The sequence below is a fragment of the Vombatus ursinus genome, unplaced genomic scaffold (assembly GCF_900497805.2).
Source record: "Vombatus ursinus unplaced genomic scaffold, bare-nosed wombat genome assembly UNPS02001287.1, whole genome shotgun sequence".
Classification (NCBI taxonomy): Eukaryota; Metazoa; Chordata; class Mammalia; order Diprotodontia; family Vombatidae; genus Vombatus; species Vombatus ursinus.
In genome coordinates, this window is record NW_020941065.1 from 9589173 (window position 1) to 9613768 (window position 24596).

The window sequence follows — 24596 nt, forward strand, 5'->3', positions numbered from 1 at the left end:
CCTTCTCCGCGCCCCCCTTTCCCCTCCCCTCCTGGGGGCCCCCCTGCCACCTGAACCCTCGGACCTCCTCCTCCGCCCCTCCCCCCAGCTCCGCCCTCCAGACCCCTCCCCCAGAGCCGCCGCTTCCTGAGACCACCAGCTCCGTCCCACCCGGGAAGGACCCACGTGTGGCCGGTGCAGTCAAACCCCGGCCCTGGGAGGACAGCGCGTCATTTGAGGAGGGGGCGGGTTCCCCAGGCTGGAAGCAGACGAGGCTGCTGCGGGCGGAGGGCTTAGGATCCGAGACTGAGGATGGGAAGGAGGCGGTGGAGACCAGACAGCGACCCTGGCCCCATGGGGCCCTGAGGATCCCAGGGTCCGAGCCACACGCAGCCATCTCTGGGAAATGGCAAAGTAAATAGAAGCACCATGAAACGTGGACAGTCTTACATTTTAAGACTGAGCCAGAGTATGGGACCCATGGGTCCTGTTTCACTTGAACTTGATACCCCCTCATCTTGTCCATCCCCTCATTTTACAGATGAGGAAACTGAGGCCCAAGAAGTTAAGTGATTTGCTCAAGGTCACATAGGTAGTAAGGGACAGAATTAGGATTTGAACTCAGATCCTTTGACCTTAGTTCTAGAAGGAAAAACAAACTAGTCTTGAGGGACATTAAATATAATTACAGAGAAAAAGCTGATGGGATGTCAAATACAACTGGAAACCTGTTTATGGAAAAATTGAAATGAGAGGCCTTTGCATTTTATCAGTCAATAAACATTCATTAAGCACCTACTTGGTGCGGTGCTAAGTGCTGGGGATACAAATACAAATAAAAACAAAGACACTCCCTCCCCCTCACCCCCCAGCTAACTGTCTGATAGAGGAAGGCAACTCACAAAGGAAGCCAAAGGGGTGGGGGCATGATGGAGAATCCACAGATGTCCCAAAGCAGTGGAGCTGGTGGGAAGTAGGGAGAAGAGTGGACTGAGCTCAAGGCCAAGACCCTGCCCTCCAGCCACAGGGTCTGATCAAAGGGACCAAGGGGACTCAATCTTGTAGCATATGAGATCTCCTAATCATTAGTTTCCAGGGGGAGGGCATGATGGAGAGTCCAGAGAAGTCCATAAGCAAGAGAGCTGGTGGGAAATGGGAGGAGGGTCAGAGCTAGGGTGGTGTCTGAGGGTGTAGAGGGAGGGGATGGGGATAGAGAAATAACCAGCTTGAGGATAAGGAGAAACTAGAGCTTACCAGTATGATTGATTTGGGGGGAATGGTGGTGCTCTAAGCATAACTGAGAAGTTTAGAGGAAAGGATGAGGTCACCAGAGAGTAGAACCTGGGACAGAGCCTTGGAAATGTTTTGCCTTTGTTATATAATATATCAGAGAGACTTTGAATTGAGAGGCCATCTCTTCAGCTCTCAGCCCCAGTACCTCCTGAGGCCTCTGTTGCTCGTGTGTAAAAGGAGAGGGTAGGACAAATGCCCCCTGGGTTCCCTGCCACATCCATGTCTCTGCTCTGGTGACCCTGGCATCTCTCCTGGACAGCTCTCTGTTCCGGGGGCTGGAGGCAGCTGCACACCATCTACCAGTGTGTAGAGCTGCCTGAGACGCACCAAATGCTTCGCCAAACGTGCCGGGACTTTGCCGAGAAGGAGTTGGCCCCTATTGCTGGACAGCTGGATAAGGAACACTGTTTCCCTGGTGCTCAGGTAAGTGTATTGCCTCTGTTTCCTGCTTTAGTGAAGTGAGGGCATCTGTGGCCTGGATGAGGCTGAGGGAACATGGATATTAAGGGAAACAGGTCCTCAGTCTCCTTAGCTAAGAGGTGACCATCTAAAATGGGGAGATGTGCAGATGTGTAAGCTGGAGGCTGAGAAGGAAAAGTAGTTTTGACCCCAGTCTGCCTCTGCTGCTCCTCAGGGAGTTTTCCAGCTCAAAGGCCTTTAAGACCTTTAAGCCACATCTAAGCTGTACTCCATTCTGGGGACTTGTCACAAAATCTTGGGGTTGGAAGCGATTTCAGAAGGCATGTCAGGCAGCCTGTACCTGAATGGTACCTGTTACTGTGTCTTTAAAGTGCTCATTCAGCCATTGCTGAAAACTCAGGGAGAGGGACCCACGAAGTGGAAGCCTTCTAGTCTGACTTTGGGTTGGAAGGTTTTCCTTACATTGACCCTAAATCTGTCTCTCTGCAGCTTCCACCCATCTCTTCCACCTCTGTCCTTTGGGGCCAAGCCATACACATCAGATCTCTCACATGAAGGCCTTTTAAGTATTTTAAGAGACTTGTAGTGTCTTCCTGATCACTATGTTGTCAGGACTTTGCTTGTCCAGGTCAGACATCTCTAAGCTCTTCGTCCAGTCCTTGTATGTCATGTTGTCATGGTCATCATTAGTACTTTCTGGTTGCCCTCCCCTAGAGGTGCCTGCAGTTCATAAGCGTCCTCTCTAAATGTGGTGCCCAGAACTGAACAATGACTCTTACCAAGAACATTTCAGTAAAGGTAATTTCATTGTCTCTCTGAGGGCGTGTAAACTTTGTAGACCCAGCGATAGTAGTATGGGGGGAGAGAGACAGACAGAAAGAGTCAGTCAAGTTAAACTTTGGGCTGCACTTTCTGTTGTAGCTATAACTGACTTGCCTTAGAATCTGAGATTGGTTTTAGATATCATCCTAAATGTTCGTCTCCATAATTACTTTTTTGTTTTTTTTTGTATATTTTATTTATTTCATTAAATATTTCCCAATTACATGCAAAATTTTTTTTAACATTCATTTTTAAAAATTTTGAGTTCCAAATTCTCTCCCTCCCTCTTATCCTTCCCTCCTTCTTGACAAGATAAGCAGTTTGATATCGATTATACATGTGAAGTCATGCAAAACATTTTAATAAAATAAAAATAAAATAAATAAAACAATAAAAATAAAGTTTAAAAATCATGCTTCAATTTGTGCTCAGAATTCATCAGTTCTCTCTCTGGAGATGGATAGCATTTTTCATCATGGATCCTTTGGAATTATCTTGGATTGCTGTCTTTACCAGAGTAGCTAAGTCTTTCACAGTTGATCATGCTTACAATGTTGCTTTTACTGTGTACGTTGTCTTCCTGGTTCTGTTTACTTCACTTTGCATCAGTTCATATAAGATTTCCCAGGTTTTCTGGAAAGCCTTACATAAACTGATGCTGAATGAAGTGAACAGAGCCAGGAGAACATTGTACACAGTAACAGCAACATTGTGTAGTGATCAACTATGGTAGACATAGCTCTACTCAGCAATACGATGATCCTCATCTCCAAGACTCATGATGGAAAATGCTGTCCACATCCACAGAAAGAACTGTGGAGTCTGAATGTGCATTGAAGCAGACTATTTTCACTTTCTTTGTTTTTCTCATGTTTTTTTCCTTTTGTTTTGTTTCTTCTTTCACAACATGACTAATTCGGAAATATGTTTTACATGATTACACACAGATTGTTTTCTGTCTTGGGGAAGGGGGAGGAGAGGGAGGGAAATACGTAACTCAAAATCTTTTTTTAAAATTTTATTTATTTTTAGTTTTCAACATTTGCTTTCATAAGCTTTTGAGTTTTAAATTTTCACGATCTCCCTTCTTTCCCTCCTCCCTAAGATGGCGTGCAATCTGATATAGGCTCTACATATAGGTTCTTATTAAACATTTTACATTAGTCATGATGTAAAGAAGAATTAGAGCCAATGGAAGGAACCACGAGAAAGAAGAAACAAAACAAAAGAGCAAATAGTCTGCTTCCATCTGCATTCAGACTCCATTGTTCTTTCTCTGGATGCGGACAGCATTTTCCATCTTGAGTCTTTTGGAGTTGTCTTAGATCCTTGCATTGCTGAGAAGGGCTAAGTCTATCAAAGTCAGTCATCAAGCAACTTGGCTGTTACTGTGTACAACGGTCTCCTGGTTCTGCTCACTTCACTCAGGATCAGTTCATACAAGTCTGCCTAGAGGTGGATAAGCAGGAAGCCTCTGGAGGTTAAGCTAGCAGTCTTTCACAATGTTTATCTTGCTAGAGGAGATGGAACACAGGTCAGCTCTTGCTTCTTTGGGAGTACAAAGGGAATTTATGAGTTTTAGTACTGAGGAAACTTCATCCATCTCACTCACATGTAATTGGAAAAACATAAAATACTATTTACATAAAAAGACTTCCCAGGTTTTTCTGAAACCATCCCACCCATCATTTCTAATCATATACCACAACTTGTTCAGCCATTCCCCAATTGATGGGCATCCCCTTGATTTCCAATTGATAGATCTTTTTCTTTTTTCTTTGATCTCTTTGGGATACAGGCATTGCTCGTCAAAGTTTTATGGCTCTTTGGGTGTAGTTTTGAATTGTTCTGAATTGTTCTCTGGAATGGTTGGATCTGTTCACAGCCCCATTCACAGTGCATTAGTATCTCAATTTTCCCACATCCCCTTCAGCATTTGCCTTTTCCCTTTTACTCTTTAGCCTCTCCCTGCCCAAAGCTATTTCTGTAAGAAAGCACCTGAATGTATTGTCTGAAAAGAGCGTGTTCTCAGGCTGGGATCGGGCAGGTGAGCCTCTGTGGGACAATGAGAGCAGTCCAGGAAGCTGAAGTAGATCATTCTAGCCCCAGGAATTTAACAGGCAGTTCCTAAGAGTATTGAAGAGAAGCAAACAAACAACAAAACCTACTCTAAGGCTTTGAATGTTCTTCAGCCAGCTATTTTCTTGCTATCAACTCGGCTGCTTCTCTACCTAGTTTGTTAATTTAGGGGATCATTCACTTCCTTCTCCATATTCTGTTATTGTTCTCTCTTCTCCTTTCCCTAGCCTCAAACTTCTCACTTTTGCTATATCTCTAGCAGAGGATTTAGAATTCAACATTAAGTATATTTTGGGAGTACTTAAATTTGGTATAACCAAGAATAACACTTGTTTTTTCTCTGAAATGTAAATTTCTCTGTAAAATTTATTAACTTTTAGCAACTTTCATATGGAAATTAATCTGGGCAGGGCTAAAGAACAGTTGTTGTTGATTGCTATTGGCCAAGTTGGATCTCAATACAAAGTTCTGGATGATGCCTTCTACAGTCTACTGACTATCATGTAAGGCAGAATTTTTCTTCTGAGTTTATGTTTTGGTCTTCCCTGTCACCATAGTAACTTTCTATGATCAGGTTCTTTCTTTCTGTTCTTTTTCTTTTTCTTTCTTTCTTTTTTTTTTTTGGCTCATTTTTCCAGCCAGTTTCTTGACTTTTAACTTGAGGTTGGGCTTTGTTTCTGGAATGGAGAGTTCGCTATCCCAAGCTTTAGGTTTTCAGAGCTAGTACTGGGGGTCTGTAAGTTTTCAGTTCTTCCAAGATTTTATGATCTAAGGAGAGATGTTTTTACTGCTCTCCCGGCCTGTGCTCTGGTCTGTGAGCCACCACAAGCACTCTTTTCCACCCTGGAACTGTGACCAGGGTCCTCTCTCTCCTTTGGTCATAAGTTTTGGTGTATCAGAGACTGCGACCCACATTCACAGATGGGCAGTGCAACAGAGCCCTGCACCCGGTGTCAGCAAAGGGACTCTCGTAGTCTCCTTCTGACCAGCTGCCTGGCCCCTTCCCGTCTATGAGAGAGCTCTGGAAGCGGCTGCTGTTCATTCAGTTACCCCCAAGGTTATTGTTTGTTTGCGGAGGTGCGGCCTGCTACGATCTTGCCAGGGTGTTGCCCGCTCTGGACTGAACTCTACTCTTACCTTGGTGCCACAGACGTTTCCTGCCAACCTTTCTGCTGTGGGTTCTGTTGCTCCAGAATTTGTTTTGAGGCATGATTTAAAGTTGTTTGGAGGGGAATTTGGGAGAGGTCAGGCGAGCCCCTGTCTTTTTTCCACCATCTTGGCCCCGCTTCTCAACCTTTATCCTTTTAAAAGCATTTTCCAGTTCATCATTTGATCTTCATAACCACTCAGCCGGGCAGGGTGAAGACTGTCATCCTCATTTTGTAGCTGGGGAAACTGAGACACGGAGCAGATGAGTTACTTGCCCATCATTTGGTACTGCTCCAAAACCATTTGAATATTGGGCATTATTGGAAACCACGTTGACCAAGTCAGAGATTCATGCTATTTCACCTCAGCTGGGCATTCACTGCTGCCTGGCAGTTCTGTACAGTGAAGGTCATGCTTGTGCTTCCCATGTCAATCATGTAACAAACATTTATCCAACTCCAACCCCAACCGTGTGCCAGGTATTGGGCTGGGTGCAGGGGATCCAGGGACAAAAGCAAAACAGTCCCTGCCATCAGGGAGTGTACATTCTATCAGGGGAAAGAACATAGACATGTGTAAATACTTATAAAGCAGTCCATGAATATGAGTTAATTTGAGGGGGAAGGCATGAAGCTGGTAGGGTCTGATAAGGCCTCATGTACTTTTTATGTGAGAAAAATGTTTTATAAGCCATAAATTTTACCTAAAGGTGGGTTATTATTCTTACCTTTTAAACTCGTTTTTACAGACTCCCTTTCACACATCACAGCAATTATTTTAAATATTTTTCTTCCTACCATTGTCAGACACCCAAATCTGCCTCTCTGTGCTAAGGTCTTGCTTCGCTGAGACTCTTGCTTCTGATTTTCTGTGAAGACTGTGACCTTCCCACATGAACTCCTTCAACTTCCCTCCTCCCAAACTCAAAAAAAATTTAATTTCTTTGCCCATTCTCCCCTTCTGTCTCAGAGCAAGAAGTAGCTAGTATAAGTAAAGGGTTCAGCAAACCTTAAAGCACCATATTAATTTTAACTATTATCATTTTCTCTATACCCATCATCCCATCCCATTCTATGTCCTTCTAGACTTTGTTCCATAAACCAAAAATATTCTCTTTCTCCCTCTCCCTTCCTTCCTCTCTCTCTCCCTTGCTCTCTTCCATCTCTTCCTCTACTGACTCATTCCCATATGTCCACAACATGCTCAGGTCTCTTATATATTAGAAAAACCTCCCCTTAAGCCTATAAGCTGTCACCCTGTGTCTCTCCTACTCTTCACTTCCAAACCTTCTAGAAAGAAGTGTCTACTGGAGGTACAAGGGTAAAGAATGAAATAATCACACATGGGTAACTCACAATACAGTGTTCTGGAGGATGCCTATTATACTCTACTCACTGTCAGGAAGGGCAGAATTTGGTAATTATGGGAGAACCAACAAAGTGCGATGAAACTGTTCTCTGTATTTACCAATGATTTTATAATCGCCAGGTCTGGTCTTTTCTCAGTCTTCATCCTTCTCAACCTATCCGCTGCCTTGGCCCTGTTATCCAGTCTCTTCTCCTGGATATTCTTTTTCTCTCCGAGTTTTTGTGATAACACACACACACACACACACACACAGAGTGTATCTTTTGTGGTCAATTTAATTTTGTTTTTTTTCTCTGGGGAACTTTCTGACTTTCCCCAAATTTAGACGTCTTCCTGGTTCCTCTTTTTCTCACTGATGAAATGGTTACGTGTCTGAGTAGGACTTTTTCCTGTCCCATGAGTACATTGGTTAGCCCTGGACTGATGTCTGTTACTGGCCTTCCCCAGATGACCTCATGATAGTGGTTTTCTCTGGGGTCTTATAGGACTTGATAAATAATCTTAAGGTCAAGAGCTCGGCTCCACTCTGAGACACCATGTAGTAGTTAGAGAATTTTGGAAATATGACTATGCCTACTCTTTTTGTTAGCCTAGCAACTCTACTCCTCCTAACCCATCCCCAGATTTCAGCTCAGCTGCTGAGAATGGGGCTTTTGTCTATCACTCAGAGTCAGTGACAGACTCTGGGACCTCCGAATTTCTTCCCAGTAATTGTTCTACCAGAGTACAGATGAGTAATGAGCATTCACAGAAAACCTGGGGACCACGTTTCACCTATCAGGATTCCTCCTCAGAACACCCCAGCAAGGTCGAAGGGGAAGGAGACTGGTAGAGACAAAAACCATCAGAGCGGCACTTGTTGTGGTAGCAAAGGACAGGAAACTGGAAAGAAAGGGAGTGGTCGTCAGTTGGAATGTCTGAACAAGTTGGAGTAGATGAATGTGGTGGAATGTATTGTACTCTAAGAACCTGTGAGTATGATGGATTTAGAGAAACCTAGAAGAATTTGTGCAGACTCGAGGGGCGCTGAATGAAGGGAGCCAAGTCAGGGGATTCGGTTCCAGCGACCGTGGCAAAGTAAAGGAGAACAGTTGCGTGGGATGTGGGAGCTCCTGTCCTGACTTTGGAAGGCTGACAGTGAAGTCTCCTTCCCACCTCTTGACAAAGGCGAAGAAGGAAGCGAGCTGCAGAGTGAGACGACGTGCATATTCAGACAGAGCCAATGGGTTTGTTTATTTTGCCTGCCTATTTATTGGCAAAAGAGAAGCCTTCTCTTGGGACTGTGGGGGGTAGGGGCAGGTGATGAGAGTGATACCAAAATAAGAAAAGAAAGAAAAAAAGATCAATTAAAAATTCACAGAAGGAAGCACAAAGACAGTTAGAAGGGAGCCTTGTTAGAATTGTGTCAGATTTAATCATGTTAACTTAAAAAAACCAAACTGCCTGTGGTAGAAATTTGTAGTTTTGTGTTCAGCCCTCTTTTCTACTTTTAGTCTATTGAAATGTTTACGTTTGTTAATGTTTAAGGTCATCATAAAAAAGAAATGCCTGAAATGAACATTGCCCTGGTATCGACCCAGCCTTAGAAGCCCAAGCCTTACCATCCTTTGAGCTTGGCCCATGGCCGTCCTCAGCTTCCTCTCTCAGGGAATGGAGAGGTAGCCTGGTGGTCTCTTAAGGCAGCAGAGTGGACACAGGTGTCTGTCTCACTGCGTTTTTCCCCTCCCAGGATAGAATTATTCAGGGGACCTTTTAGCAACAATGAAAAAGACTGAGGCTTTTCCTTCCAGTAAGTCTAGAGAATGGGTAATTACGTAGCATAATGTGCCGTTTGTAATTCCGCCACAATACTCAAAGAAAGGTGCAGGCTTTGTCTGCACCAATAAAAGAAAAGGCAAAGGACATTGAAGAAAACCCCTCCTCCACTCTCAGGTTTTTGGGAAAAATAAGGTGCTTCCCACAACAAATAGAAGAAGAGTTTTAATGTGAAAACAAGAGTGGCTAAAGAATCCCAAAAGGCAAAGAGGAATTTTGACCTGTGGCAGGAGGGTGGGGGGCAGAAGAATGAAACAGAGAGAAGAGAGGAGAAGGACCACTCACATTTGGAGTTAAGAAACAGATAAAAAGACTCTTCCTGAGGAGAAGGGAATGGTACTCTCTGAAGGGGGTTCTGAAGAGGAAGCAGCCATTCACTCTTAAAGAAATGATGACTGAGGAGGATTGTGGGAAGATGGTGGAATAAGGCAGGAAATTACTGGGCTCTCCCAAATTTTCCTCCAATAACTTAAAACAACACCTCAAATTGAATTTTTGAGCAGCAGGAATAATATGATGTCAGAGTAGAGCTGTCGTCCAGCCTAAGACAATCTAGGAAGACTTCAGGAAAGATCTGACCTACAGGGTAATGTTCAGACCAGAGCAAAGTGCAGTTACCGCCATGCCAGCAGGCAGCAAGCTTAGGGGCAGCTGTGTTAGCATGGCTTCCAAAACTTCCCCCATGGATGGGGGGTTGGAAGGTTGAGCAACTGATCAGGGAAAGATTGCAGGGGGGAGAGAGCCCTCTGCTGGCACTGGATGAGGGGCGCAGGCACTTTGACCCAACTCAGACCCAAGCTGTGGCTGCAGGTGAGAAGTGAGCACACACTGGTGAGTGCAGTAGCAGAGGAGATGGGGGCCTTGTTTGAGGTTCCAGGATAGAGAGAACTGATTGTGGTTACTCCTAGGAGTCCCTGGTTTCAATTCCAGGACAGAATGAACTGATGCTTGCCGCAGTGGTGCATTTTCAGGACCTCAGGTAGTGAGAGTGTTTGCAGTGGCAGTGTTTCACGGGCCCTCAGGGGTGGAGAGGAATACCTGAGGTCACTCATAAACCAAGGCATAAGCCAGAAGAGCAGTGACCACACCTGGCCTTGGATCATAGTGCATTGGAAGAACCAATAAGTCAGAGACCCCAGATAGAGTTCAGAAAATAATAGCATGAAAACCCTGAAGCCTGAGACATTATTCCCCCACAACCTGAGAGCGGAGCCTGACCCTAACATAAAGTTAACAGTCAAGAAATAAGCCATTAAAATGAATAAACAATGGAAAATGAACCTGATCATAGTTATTATGGTGATAGAAAATATATCAGGGTTTAAACTCAGAAGAAAACAACAAAGTCAAAACTGCTACTTGTAAAGCTTCAAAGAAAAATGTAAAACAGACAGAAGCCCAAAAAGAATTACTGGAGGAGCTGAAAAAGGACTTTAAAAATCAAATAAGAGAAGTAGAGGGGGGGCGGAGCCAAGATGGCAGAGGGAAAGCAGTGACTTGCTTGAGCTCTCCCCCAAACCCCTCCAAATACCCGTAAAAAAAATGGCTCTAAACAAATTCTAAAGCAGCAGAACCCACGAAAAGACAGAGTGAAACAAATTTCCAGGCCGAGCGAAGAAAGGGGGAGGGGGGATGAGGATGGGGTGGGGGGGGGGGGGGGGGGGGAGTGCAGTGCGGTGTGGGCGCGCAGGCCGCGGCGACCCTGGAGCAGGCCTCAGAGAACTAAATCGCAGGCAGCTGTGGCGGTTTCCAGACTTCTCAACCCACAAACGCCAAAGACAACTTAGAAGGTCAGTGGGAAAAGTCTGTGACTGAGGTGAGAGGTAGAAGATAGGTCTCAGCCCCCCCCCCCGGGGCAGTAGCTGCCTCCTGAGCTTCCAGCCCACAGACTGAGGGGGAAAATCAGGTGGCTGATCAGAGGGGGATTGCAGGAATCTCTTGCTTTGCCCGTGCTTGGATCTGGGTCATAGTTCTGAGGGGCTGTCCTGGGGCGAGAAGGAGGGCTGGCGTGGTGGAGCTTGTTGTGGCGGTGAAGAAGAAACACCTCGCCCCTTATCACAACACCTTGGAAGAACTGAAAATTTACAGGTCCCTAGAAGTAGCTCTGAAAACAGCTGTAGAAACCCCCAAAGCTTGGGACAGTACATTCTCCACATTGGAAGCAGACTCTTACCTTAACAAAGAGTTTAAAACTCAAGTAATTGGCCAGGATCATGAGTAAGCAGCGCAAAAAGAGTCAGACTATATTATCTTACTTTGGTGACAAAGAAGATCAAAACATACAACCAGAAGAAGACAATAAAGTCAAAGCTTCTACATCCAAAGCCTCCAAGAAAAATATGAATCAGTCCCAGGCCTTGGAAGAGCTCAAAAGGGATTTTGAGAAGCAAGTAAGAGAAGTAGAGGAAAAACTGAGAGTGATGCAAGAAAATCATGAAAAACAAGTCAATGGCTTGCTAAAGGAGACCCAAAAAAATTCTGAAGAAAATAACACCTTAAAAAATAGCCTAACCCAAATGGCAAAACAGGTCCAAGAAGCCATCGAGGAGAAGATGCCCTAAAAAGCAAAATTGGCCAAATGGAAAAGGAAGTCCAAAAGATTACTGAGAAGTAGAGGGAAAAAATGGGAAAGAAAATAGGAGTAATGCAAGAAAATTTTAAATAGTTGGAAAAAGAGGTACAAAAACTTACTGAAGAAGATTCTTTGAAAATTAGAATTGCACAAGGGAAAGCTGATGACTTCATAAAACATCAAAAACTAATCAAACAAAATTTAAAAAAATGAAAAAATAGAAGAGAATGTGATATCTCACTGGAAAAACAACTGACCTAAAACAGATCAAGGAGAGACAATATAAGTATTGTTGGATTTATCTGAAAGTCATGATAAAAAAAAAAGAGTCTAGACATTATAGTTCAAGAAATTATTCAGTAAAATTGCCCTAAAATTTTAGAACTAGAGAATACAATAGAAATTGAACAAAATCCACTGGTCACCACCTGAAAGAGATCCCAAAATGGAAACCCACAGGAACATTATAACTAAGTTTCAAAGCTCCCAGGTCAAGGAGAAAATATTACAAGTAATTAGAAAGAAACAGTTCAAATATTGTACAGTTATAGTCAGGATAACACAAGATTTAGCAGTTTCTGCTTTAAAAGACTGAAACCATGGAATATGATATTCTGAAAAAGCAAAGGAACTAGATGTGCAGCCAAGAATAACTTACCCAGCAAAGCTGAGTGTAATCCTACAAGAGAAAGACGAATATTTCATGAATTAAAGGACATCCAGACATTCTTGAGGAACAGACCAGAGCTGAACAGAAAGTGTGATTTTCACACTTTCACACACAAGTATCAGGAGAAAATAGGAAAGTAAACCTGAAAGATTGATCATAAGGAATTTAATATGTAGTTAAGCTATTTATTGTGTTAATGGAAAAATAACTGTAATTTTTTTTTTGCTTTTTTTTTGGTGAGGCAGTCAGAGTTAAGTGACTTGCCCAGGGTCACACAGCTAGTAAGTGTTTAGTGTCTAAGGCTGGATTTGAACTCAGGTCCTCCTTGACTCTAGGGCTGGTGCTCTATCCACTGCGCCACCTAGCTGCCCCAATAATTATAACTCTTAAGAATGTTATCATTATTAGGGTAGCTAAAGAGTATCCATAGATAGAAGGCTTGGGTTTGAGTTGATTATGATGTGGTGATCCCAAAAAATAAAACTGGGGAGGGAGAGGTAAAATGGAGCAAATTATTTCATACAAGAGAGGTGTGACTAGAAGGACTTTTACAATGGACAGAGGATGGAGTGGAGGTTGGGCAACGTGGCAACCTTGTTCTCATTGGAGCTGGGTTAAATAGGAGATAACATAGTTTATTTGGATATGAAAGTCTTCTTAAATTATAGAGAAATAGGAGGGCATGGGGGTAGGATAAGGGAAGGGACTGTTATGGTGTGCAGATTCAGGAGGCAGTGTCAGAAGTAAACTAGATTTCTGAGGAGGGATAGGGTAAAAAGAGAGAGAAGGAAAAACAATGGAGTGACATAGGACGCAGGGACATACAAAACTAGTAATTATTACTTTGAATGTGAATGGGATGAACTCATCCATAAAATGGAAAAGGATAGCAGAATGGATCAAAAACCAGGACCCCACAAAATGTTGTTTAGAAGAAACACATTTAAAAATGAGAGACACACATAGAGTAAAAATAAAAGTCTGGGGGCAGCTAGGTGGCGCAGTGGATAGAGCACCGGCCCTGAAGTCAGGAGGACCTGAGGTCAAATGCGGCCTCAGACCAAACACTTGACACTTACTAGCTGTGTGACCCTGGGCAAGTCACTTAACCCCAGTTGCCTAAAAAAAAAAAAAGTCTGGAGTAGAATTTATTATGCTTCAGCTGATGTAAAAAAAGCAGGGGTAATAATCATGAGCTCAGACAAAGTGAAAGCTAAAATAGTTTTAATTAAAAGTGATAATCAGGAAAACTACATTATGTTAAAAAAAGTACCTTAGATAATGAAGTAATGTTAGTACTAAACATATATGCACCACATACAATAGCATCCAGATTTATAAAGGAAAAAGTAAATGAATTATAGGTGAAAAGAGATAGCAAAACCATAACAGTGGGGAACCAACTTTTCACCCCTTGGAACTGGGTAAGTCTAACCAAAAAATACATAAGGAAGAAGTAAGGAGATGAAAAGAATCTTAGACAATAAGGTAGATATGATAGACATCTGGAGAGAACTGAATGGGGATAGAAAAACAATGTGCCATTTTCTCAGCAGTATGTGGAATCTTTACAAAAACCAACCTTATATTAGGGCATAAAAATATTATAGTCAAATGTAGAAAAGCAGAAATATTAAATATATCCTTTTCAGATCATAATTCAATAAAAATTAATACATAATAATAAATAAAATAAATAATAATAAAGGACCATGAAAACAGATTAAAAATTAATTGGAAACAATCTAATCTTAAAGAATTTGTGGGTCAAAGATCAAATCATAGAAACACTAAATAAATTTATTAAAGAGAATGATAATGAGACAACATACTAAAACTTATGGGATACAGCAAAAGCAGTAATCAGAGGAAAATGTATATTTTAAATGTTTATATAAATAAAATAGAGAAAGAGCAGATCAGTGAGTTGGATATGCAATTTTAAAAACAAAAAAAAAATCCCCAATTAAACATCAAATTGGAAGTCCTGAAAATTAAAGATGAAATTAATAAAAGTGAATATTAGAAAACTATTGACTTAGTAAATAAAACTAGGAGTTTGTTTTACAAAAAAGAAAAAACAATGAAACAGATGAACCATTGGTTAATATGATTTTTAAAAAGAGAGAAGAAAACAAAATCAGTAGTCTCAAAAACTAAAAGAGTGAATACACTACTAATGAAGATGATATTAAAGCAATTATTGCCCAATTATATGCCAATAAATTTAATAATCTAAATGAAAGAGAATACTTACAAAAACATAAACTGCCCAGATTAACAGAAGATGAAATAGAATATCTAAATAAACATGTTTTATAGTTTGTTTGTTTTTTTTGCTTTGTTGGTGATGCAATTGAGGTTAAGTGACTTGCCCAGGGTCACACAGCTAATAAGTGTCAAGCATCTGAGGTCACATTTGAACTTAGGTTCTCCTGACTCCAAGTCCAGAGCACTATCTACTGTGCCACCCAGCCACCCCTAATAAATCTATTTTAGAAAAAGAAATTGAGTAGGCCATAAATGAGCTTCCTAAGAAAAAACATCAGGACCAGATGGAATTACAAGTGAATTCTACCAAACATTTAAATATCAACTCATTCTAATATTAAGTAAATCATTTGGAATAATAGGCAAAGAAGAAGTCCTACCAAACTTCTTTTAGAAACAAATATGCTGTTGACACCTAAATGAGGAAGAGCAGAAATGGAGAAACAAAATTATAGACCAATTTCACTAATGAAAATTGATGCAAAAATCATAAATATAATACTTAGCTAGGAGACTCGCGCAATGTATCCAAAGATATATTTATAAAAGGGATGCAAGGCTGGTCCACTATTAGGAAAACTATTAACATGATTATATCAATAACACAAGCAACAAAAATCATATGTTTGAGAAAAACTGTGGTATAGGAAAGAGAAAATAGTGAATTTTGAATTCAGGGAGCAGAGCATAGGGCTGGCACAGCGGCCCGAGAAAGCAGGGACTTCGGGGATAGAAGCTCAGGCTTAAGTGCTCTCTCTGCCCAAAGCAGATGCTGCGTAATTTCTTGCTGTACTGTACTATGATACACTATCATATAATGCCGTTTTTTAAAATGCGGAGGACCCAGTGAGAACCTTCCCCTGATGCTTCTCATCAACCAGGAAGGAGCTTGCTGCTGTGTGGCAATGACAGGCGTAATGGAGGGAGGCTCGCCCTCCTCTGCGCTTTGTGATGACAAGGAAAGATGGGCCAGAAGCTTGGGTGATGGGAAGTGCCAATACTGTCTGGATTTCCCAGGAAGAAAAGAGAATGGGTGTCTGTCCGTAAGCTCTGGGAATGGTAAATTTGTTCTCATCCCTGCACCGTCTAGGACGTGTCACCAAAGGGTTGACTGGTGAATCTCACAGTGGTCCACAGAGCACGCGTGGCTTCTTCATGAACGGCTCATGCCCGACTCACCGTATTTGCTCTTTTGACAAGGTTTAAGGGTGGTAGACAAACGCATGAATGAATGAATTAAAAAGCATGTGTTCAGCACTTATGTTTGTCTTGCACTGTGAGAAGTAGAAAGTGGAGATGGCCTCTGCTCTCAAGGAGGACAGATTCTGATTAGGGGAGACAACGGGCATAAGAAGATGGAGCTGATTATGCTACAGACGATGATCCTTGGAGCACAGCGCCCAGAAGGGTGAAGGAGGATGACCAGGCTTTGTGGTCATGCCGTGCTCAGCATCTCGATTGTGAAGGGGTCAGCAAAAGGCTCTTTCCTCATGGGCTTCGCGTCCTGCCTATGCTTGCCTCGCCCCTGCTCCTGCCCTTCCCATGTTGGGTAGGTGGGCTGTTCTGACCACAGCTGCTACCAAGGCTGAGCCGTTGCCTCCCTCAGCCGGGGAGAACGAGGCCGCCAGACAGGCGGCAGAGGTGGGCCAGGGTTGCAGCCTGGTGTCAGAGGACCTGGGTGTGAATCCAGACTGATGCTCACAAGCTGGTGACATGTCACACGACCTCCTAGACATTACTTTCTTCATCTATAAAAGGAGGAAATTCCACGCTGTCCTCGTGGGAAAGATGAGGAGGTGTGGGTTAGAAGATAGTAAAGCTGCAGAGATTTGTCCAATTGGTTTAATGACTGGACCCAAATCTTGGTTATTACTGAAACACAAGGTGAGGACGGCAGGCCCTGGGCAAGGACTGTCCTGGAGCTCTCTTTGAGCCTGGAAATGCAGGCGCACCCTGCCAGTCTTTGCCTTTGTTCTGGCTAGAGCCGGGGTCCCTCTTGGGCCTGGCAGGCCTTGAAGGTGTCCGGTGGCATGCCCCAGGGATCCGTGCTTGGCCCACAGATTGGTGACCAGCTAGCGTCCAAAGAGATAGAAGCTGGATACGGTCCAATAAGATTTAGTAGGTTAAATGTGAAGTCGTACTTTAGGGTCAAAAAGTCAACTTCACACTTAGCAAGATGGAAATTCATAGGCAGATGACTCGAGGATTTTATCCGGTGTCTGGTCTTTGGTCTAGCGCCACCCTCAGACAAGCAACGTGTCCAGCCTGGGCAGAGCACGTCTGCCTGACCAGCTTCGCTCTGGGGAGGATCATGGTGAGCCGCACGTCCAGAGGACGGCAGTCAAGGGCCGTGAACAAAGGCTGGCCGAAGGAAGCAGGCCTTGGTGTTCACTTTTCTCAGGAGCTTTGGGGAGTGGTTGGCTCAGGGGAGGTGAGAGTGCTTTGTTCTGCCTGACCTGGGAGGAGATGCAGGAGCGGAGGGTCGAAGGTCAGGCTGCTTGTAAGCTTCTAAAGCCTGCAGAAGTGGGTTGGGCTGCATCTGGCGGTCTGCGTTCCCCCATGCTGGAGATCTTCTTGTCAGGGCTGGGCGTCCACCACGTACGTGAGGGGATTTTTGCTCAGGTTCAGGCTGGACCTGGTGACCTCTTAGGTTCCTTCTAATTCTGCATTTCTGTGATTCCTTCAAATTAGATACAGAAGATGGGGAAGCTGGGGCTCCTGGCTATGGATGTGCCTGAGGAATTCAGGGGTGCTGGACTTGACTACTTGGCCTATGCTATTGCTTTGGAGGAGATCAGCCGGGGTTGTGCATCCACTGGAGTCATCATGAGTGTCAACAATGTAAGTGGTGCCCCTCTGGGCCCCCTGGCCTCTTGGTGGGCTTGGGAGAGGAGGCCAGTCCCAGTTCTGCAGAGCAGCCTGGCCACACAGGCTTCTGACCCCCTGGAGCCCAGGGAGGGGCAGGGGCAGAGGCAGAGACAGGCAAGCCGACGTCCTCTCTCTCCCATTCCTCAGTCTCTCTATTTAGGGCCAATCCTTAAGTTTGGATCCAAGGAACAGAAGCAGCAGTGGATCTCACCCTTTACCAGTGGTGACAAAATTGGCTGCTTTGCTCTCAGTGAACCAGGTACTGGGCAGGGTCTGGGAGACCTTCTGCTTGTAACCTTATACATTTAGCCCCAGAACGTTGAAGAAAAGGCCCCACCATGTCCAGGGACGCCTAAGAAGCCAGTAGGAATTTTGGGGAGGGCGGCTGCAGGCTGAACTGCGTTGTGTGACTTCCGAGGGGCAGAGACTCACCCTGTGCCGCCCCTCTGATGAGGAGGCCAGGGGGCTTGGTGGCAGACCCTGGGGGGAGGGGGCAGGGCGGGCGTCACATCCTGACTCCTGCAGGACCTTCTCTTCCCACCTGACTTTTCCCCAGCAAAGCTCTGAAGTGATGCTGGTCAGGGCTGGGGGTCACCCCCTGCAGGGGGCGCGATTTAGAATGATTTAGGGGCTGGCAGAGCCTTTGTCTGTCCAGCCCTGAATCTCCTTGTGGGGCAGGGAATGGCAGTGATGCTGGGGCCGCTTCCACCACCGCGAGACTGGAGGGGGATTCGTGGGTCCTGAACGGCACCAAAGCCTGGATCACCAACGCCTGGGAAGCCTCGGCTGCCGTGGTCTTTGCCACCAGTGACAAGCCCTTGAAACACAAGGTGAGGACGGCAGGCCCCGGGCACAGACTGTCCTGGAACTCTCTTTGAGCCTGGAAATGCAGGCTCACCCTGCCAGTCTTTGCCTTTGTTCTGGCTAGAGCCGGGGTCCCTCTTGGGCCTGGCACAATTGTCCTTGGCTTGGACAAACGGGTGGAGGCTGGAAATAGCCTTGTGTGTGCTCCTAGGGCATCACGGCCTTCCTGGTTCCCATGCCGACGCCTGGGCTCTCCCTGGGGAAGAAGGAAGACAAGCTGGGTATCCGAGCCTCCTCCACAGCCAACCTCATCTTTGAGAACTGTCGCATTCCCAAGGAAAACATGCTGGGGGAGATGGGCATGGGTTTCAAGATCGCCATGGTGAGCCTGGGGAGGGGTTTCTGGTTGGTCCTGCCTGTGCTGGGGTGGAGACGGAGATGGGGAGACCAGTGGAACTAACTCCGGGGGCCATCCCAACAGCAAACCCTGGACATGGGCCGGATCGGCATCGCCGCCCAGGCCCTGGGCATCGCCCAAGCTTCCTTGGACTGTGCCGTGGACTACGCTGAGAAGCGCATGGCCTTTGGCTCCCCTCTCACCAAGCTGCAGAACATCCAGGTAATGGGCACAGGCTGAGGTTTGCCTGGGCTTGGACAGCAGTCTGCTAACCCCGTGGGCATGCGGGGGGAGGTCGGACAGCCGGCTCTGGGAAAGGAGAGGGCCCTCATGTGCTCGGCATCTGCCTGTGTTTCAGTTCAAGTTGGCAGACATGGCCCTGGCCCTGGAGAGTGCCCGGCTGCTGACCTGGCAGGCTGCCATGCTCAAGGATAACCGGAAGCCCTTCACCAAGGTGCTCGGCTTTGTTTTCTGGGAGGGAAAGGCCCTGTAATTCTGGGTAAGATTGTGCCCAGGGTCCTAGGGAGGGTCCTCGATAGAGGGAGTCAGTGAGAGGTCAGTGGCCTCGGCACGGACTCTGCTGGGGAGTCAGCTGCGGGGAGCCGGGCGCGCCTCACTCAGGGTTGTGTCTCCCCGGTTAGGAGTCTGCGATGGCCAAACTGGCAGCGTCCGAGGCCGCCACGAGGATCTCCCACCAGGTGAGCGAGCTTCCTGGCAGGGAGAGGCCCATCTGCCCGGGTCCTCATTCCTCAGTGACTCCAAAGGCTCCTGCCTTCTCTTTCAGGCCATTCAGATCCTGGGTGGGATGGGCTACGTGACCGAGATGCCGGCCGAGCGCCATTACCGGGACGCCCGGATCACCGAGATCTACGAGGGCACCAGTGAGATCCAGCGGCTGGTGATTGCTGGACAGCTGCTGAAGAGCTACCGGAACTGAGCGGCTGGGGAGGGCGTGGCTGCCGGGGCCCTGCCCAGCCTCGCCCACTGTCGTGGGGTGGGTGGGCTCTCTCACTTAGGCAGGGCTTCCTCCAGAGCTGGGCTGCCCCGGCAGGACCTACGCCCGGCTCTGGACCGACCCTTTGGGGAAGAAAGAGGACTTTTGTCAGCTTGGATCTTGTGGACGTTGACCCACTGCCTTGGGGCTCCTTATCCCAAATTTGCCCGACTGCTGTGATAGCAAACCTCAGGGAAGAATGTGGCTGCTGCAGGCCACCTCTGTAAGGGAGGCTTCTCCCCAAGCCCATGGTGCCTCAGTTTCCCCATCTGTAAAAAATATTGCATCCAGCACATCCTTTTTTTGTGGAAGGTCTGGAGAAGTACTCAGCACCTTGTTCTTGTCCACTTCTTTGTCCCTGGGCCCTCTGGGGCCCCAAAGAGCTTGCAGACATCGATCCCACCAGTGCTGAGGTGGAGCAGGCTCCTTGGAGCTCCCAGGGTTGGGAGGTGAACCAAGAGGAACACTGGTCCAACCAATGGCCATTGAGTGCCGAGCAGAGGAGAAGGGAGGAAGGAGACCCTGGGGAGGGAGTCCAGCCCCAGGCAGCCTGGGCCACACCTGGGCATTCCAGGTTCTTTTGAAATCATGTGACTTTGGAAGCAAATGGCAAAATAAACATGCCACTCACCCAGCTGTAGCTTTAAAAAAAAAATTAAATTTTATTTCAAACAAAGACCTGCCTTCTTTGCCTTCTGCCTTCCCCTCCCCTGCTCCACACACACCCTGAGAAAGCAAGAAAAACAAAACTCCCGTTACAGAAAGACTGATTCCCACAAAAGCTGTGCCCCTCTGCCCCGCCGAGGCCGTCCCCTCTGCCTGGAGGATGGTTGGAGGATGGACGGCGCCTGCTTCAGCCAGGTCCTCGGGAATCATGGGCCGCTCTCAGAGGCATGTGTCTTCACGCTGCCTCCGTGCACAATCTCCCCAGATTTCTCTGAAGTCATCTCCATCACCCTCATCTCCATCCCTGCCTCAGCTCTCCCCCATGGTGGCCGGCCCTTGCCTGGGGACCGTCTCTCACCCTAGCAGGGTATGGAGAAGCCAGCCAGTGAGCGCCAGGGAGCCCGGGTCACACTTACAAAGCGCTTCACAAATATCACATTTAATCCAGAGGGCCAGATGCTGTCATTTTGTCTTCTTTTACAGATGAAGCAACTGAGGCGGACAGAGGTTAAGTGACTTGCCTAAGGTCACACAACTAGTGAGTTGACCGGCAGGTGTCCCTGCCTCCAGGCCCGACACTCCTTCCACTGTTCCACCTTTGGCCCGGGCTGCACCTTGGAGCAGGGGTGGGAGGGGTGTTGGCAGGAACAAAGTCTGCCTAGACAGGGAGGCCCGGATTTTGGAAGACTGATGGAGGCGTCATGTCGGGGCAAACTAATGTAGGGCAGATTGGTGGTGTCGGAGTGTTGGGATGATCCTGGCTTAGGTGGTGGTGGAGGAGATCACACAATTATTTCATTAGAGCGATGGGTGGTTCTTTTGTGGAAATTAAATAAAAGTAGGAGATCCCGAAGACGTTACTCCCCTCCCATCCCCTTAGACAACTGATACAGTGGAGGTGAGGACAAGATGGCCGGGGGAGAAAGCCAGGTCAAGCTCCCGGGGAGGCCCCGGTTCCCACACCCCGACAATGATCACCGTTATCCTCCAATGGCTTCCTGACGCCCACCAGCCGGCTTTCTCCAAATAAGGCCTGGGCCCCAACCTGGTGACGCCGGCTGACACCTAGAATGAATGGCCATCTGACTACACCTGAGAGCGTGTCTGGCCAAGGAGATGACGTCGGTAAGCCCTTTTGCAAACCATCAGGCGTTGTATAAATGTCAGCGGCTATTATGGGGCTCACTCTGGACCGGCACAGGTATGGTTAGTACCCTCTCCCCTTCTGCTTGTTGGCAGGTAGGCTGTGAGGAGAGGAGAGAGGGACCCCTTTTGTTATTATGTACCAAGAAAGAAGCTGAGGCTGCCCTGGCCCAACCCCTGACACTCTAAGGAAATGAAAGTGGGCAGGTTTCTGATTAGATACCCACTCCCCTGGGGTATGGCTTCTGGGGGGAGGGGGGAGACAGGGTGCAAAAGAAGGCAAGGTTTGGGTCAGAGCCAGGGGAAAACCTCCCACAGTGGAGGAGATGGATGGCAGGGCCAGCTCTGCACTGAGCCTCGAGCTAGAGAAAGCTGGGCTCAGGAATATGAGGGTCTCACAGTATTGGGGAGATGGGGAACCCCCCATTCCCTCTACTCCACAAGAGAGAGCAGGGGCCTGGGAAATAAACACTGATGTGAGCGCACACGATGCATCATTCTCAGCAGCCTCTGTGCCTTTTGGAGAAGGCTAGATAAACTCAGTCCCCTTGGTTCCGGTCCCTGCCCCTTTCCCAGGCCTGGAACCCCTGGTTTTCTGAAGGTGCAGTGACCAGGACCATGGGGGCTTAAGAGGCAGGGAGGTGGTAAGACAGTCAAAATGCTTGGAAAACGACTCTAACAATTAGGAGAGTGGGGATCCTCAAGCAGTGACTGGGTGAGGTTCCATCTTTGTGAACTTGAGACAAGGAGACAGCCCAGTGAGACCCTCAGGGTTGTCCTGGCTCCCATGGTTACATTCCCAGATGGCCCATCCACTCTTCTCCCAGCATCCCACTTGGCTGGTTCCAAAGGACACCCTGCCGAGTTCTGCTAAATGCCCTGAACACCTTCCTACAGAACTTCCTGGGAGCAGAGGTCCAGCGACCTGAAGAGCAAGGTAGCAAGGTGCCAAGACCCAAACCTAGCCCCAATTCTTTGTGTTCAAGACCAAATCCTCCTGAGACACATGTAGAACTAAGGCTCCCCATTTTTTTTGTCCCCTCCAAAATTCACAGGGTACCTCCTGGGCAAAATCAGTCAATTTGGGAGACAGCCCCCTTTTTCATCTTCAGAGAACACCCTAAGAGTGGGGAAAGCAAGGTGAGAATTTTAACAATGCCCTTTTTAATCATCCTTGCCTATAAGAGAGGAGCTAGGTGAATGAATGCTTTGTGATTTCCGTCTCTACCCTCCCTCCCTGTAGACCAGACTGCCCTGGAATGATTCTCACTAGCTGGAGAGGGTAAATGGTCCATTTTTTCCACGATCTGCCCCATCCTGTGAGGTCGTAGCTTCCCAGTCCATGAGCGACTTGGAAAAATCCCCCGGTATTAGAAAGAGGCCCGCGTGGGTAGGGGAGACCAGCCTAGCCAGAGCCGAGAGGCTGCTTCACGCAGCTGGAGCAGGGGATCCGGGGGCTGCAGCTCTCTGGCATGGTGATGAAACCAGGTCACTGGGGGGCAGACACAGGACCAAGTGTGGTTCGGCCAGGTGGCCTGGGAGTCCGACACTCAGCCCACTTGCCAAAACTTGAAGAAACCAGAGACAAACCTAAGGGAATTTTTGTGGCTTATTCAATTCCTTTTTTTCCCCCTAAAATAGGGTTATTTAAGTATTCTATTTCCTCTTCTGTTAATCTGGGCAATTTATATTTTTATAAATCTACTAAGAGCCAAGAAAGTGCCCAGCAGGCCTTTAGAGTGATTAGGATGGAGTACAGCGTCCTACAGGACCACATCTCACCCCTTCATACATTTTCTGAGGGCTCTCTGAAACCAGGCTTTATGTTTGTTAGAATTCAGTGACGTAAAGAGGAAGCTTGGGTAGGGTGCCCTGTCCAGCGGCGTGTGGTCCCTGGCAGCTCTTTGATTAGCCACTCCTGTGAATGCCTTCCTGGCATGTCATGTACATGGCGTTCCCAGGCATCGCTGGATATTTTGTGTTGACCTTGGAAGCCCAGGCACAGGCGCTCTTAGCTAAGGCTGCCCTCATTATTGGCTGAACAGATGTGAAATCCTGCCCAGCACGGAGGGTGGAATTTAATAGCAGAGGGCCTGGGGTCTCACCTCTGATCTTCCCCGGCGATCCTTCTTAAACGGCTCTTTACCAGCCACCACAGGCCCAAGAAGGCTTCCGCTTTTGGACACTAGAAAAAGCGCTTGTCCTGGTTTTATGGAAAGTGACCCAGGAGCACTCAGAAAGGACACAAAGCTGAGGACCCAGGCTGGTTCCAGTCCTGCCGGGTCGGCCGAGGAGGCTGCTCCTTGGGCAAAAGCAACCCCTGCTCTGTGGGAGAAAGGCTGGGCCTTGGCGGGCACAGCCTTCAGACGTTTCCAGGATCGGCTGGTCTTGACCAATACAAGATGGGAGTCGAGTGGGTGAGGACCTGGGGGGAGACCCAATCCTGCCGTGACTGCCTCTGATGCTTACTGCCTGGGGGACCCTGGATGAGCCACTTAATGTTCCAGGACCTCAGTTTTACCATCTGTAACAGGAAGGGGCTGGACCCAATTGTCTCTTCATCATTGTTTCTAAAATCCAGTGGGATATGGGAATTTTTTTTCCCTTTGGTTCATTAACTGCTATCTTACCACAGCCCCTTTACCCAATCTATTATCTCCACACCCCTTTTCTGGTCATTTCTAGAAAGCCCATCATAGCCACTGGAGATCTCTCAGGAGGAGGCAAGTCTCCCCTCCTAGCCACCCTGAAACCCCCTATTTCTAGCCTCAGTGAAGTCTGTTGTCTCTCAATAGGTCCTATTCATATAGCCTTTTAAAGGTTGCAAAGAGCTTTACAATCCTGGGAGGTAGATGCTATTATTATCTCTACTTTACAGAGGAGGAAACTGAGGCAGACAGGTGAAGTGCTTTGCCTGGTTGCACAGATAGGAGGTCTCTGAAGCCGGATTTGAACTCAGGGTTTCCTGATTCCAGGCCCAAAATACTCTATGGCAGCTGCTTTTTCTTACCAGGAAATATACTCATTGAGGAAAGAGACATCTTCACCAAAGTCTGTCAGCGCTGTAAGTGTGTAGGTGCAACCATCCATTTTCTCCCCAGAGTAATTTTTTTTTTAGGCAACTGGGGTTAAGTGATTTGCCCAGGGTCACACAGCTAGTAAGTGTCAAGTGTTTGGTCTGAGGCCAGATTTGAACTCAGGTCCTCCTGACTTCAGGGCCGGTGCTCTATCCACTGTGCCACCTAGCTGTCCCCCCCCCCCACCCCGAGTCATTTTTCTTCTGTAC

At 46.9% G+C, this 24596-nt stretch overlaps 1 protein-coding gene across 1 annotated transcript; it reads left to right on the forward strand.

Annotated features, from left to right (window-relative positions):
- Nucleotides 1–1515: 1515 nt before the first annotated feature.
- ACADS (acyl-CoA dehydrogenase short chain) lies at nt 1516–20177 on the forward strand (the record flags this gene model as incomplete). The annotated part of the gene is made up of 9 exons (XM_027862282.1): nt 1516–1695; nt 17130–17279; nt 17454–17565; nt 17985–18136; nt 18322–18492; nt 18592–18729; nt 18866–18961; nt 19149–19205; nt 19292–20177. Coding segments are annotated over 9 exons (1209 nt in total), but the record flags the coding sequence as incomplete, so codon positions are not given.
- Nucleotides 20178–24596: the final 4419 nt, after the last annotated feature.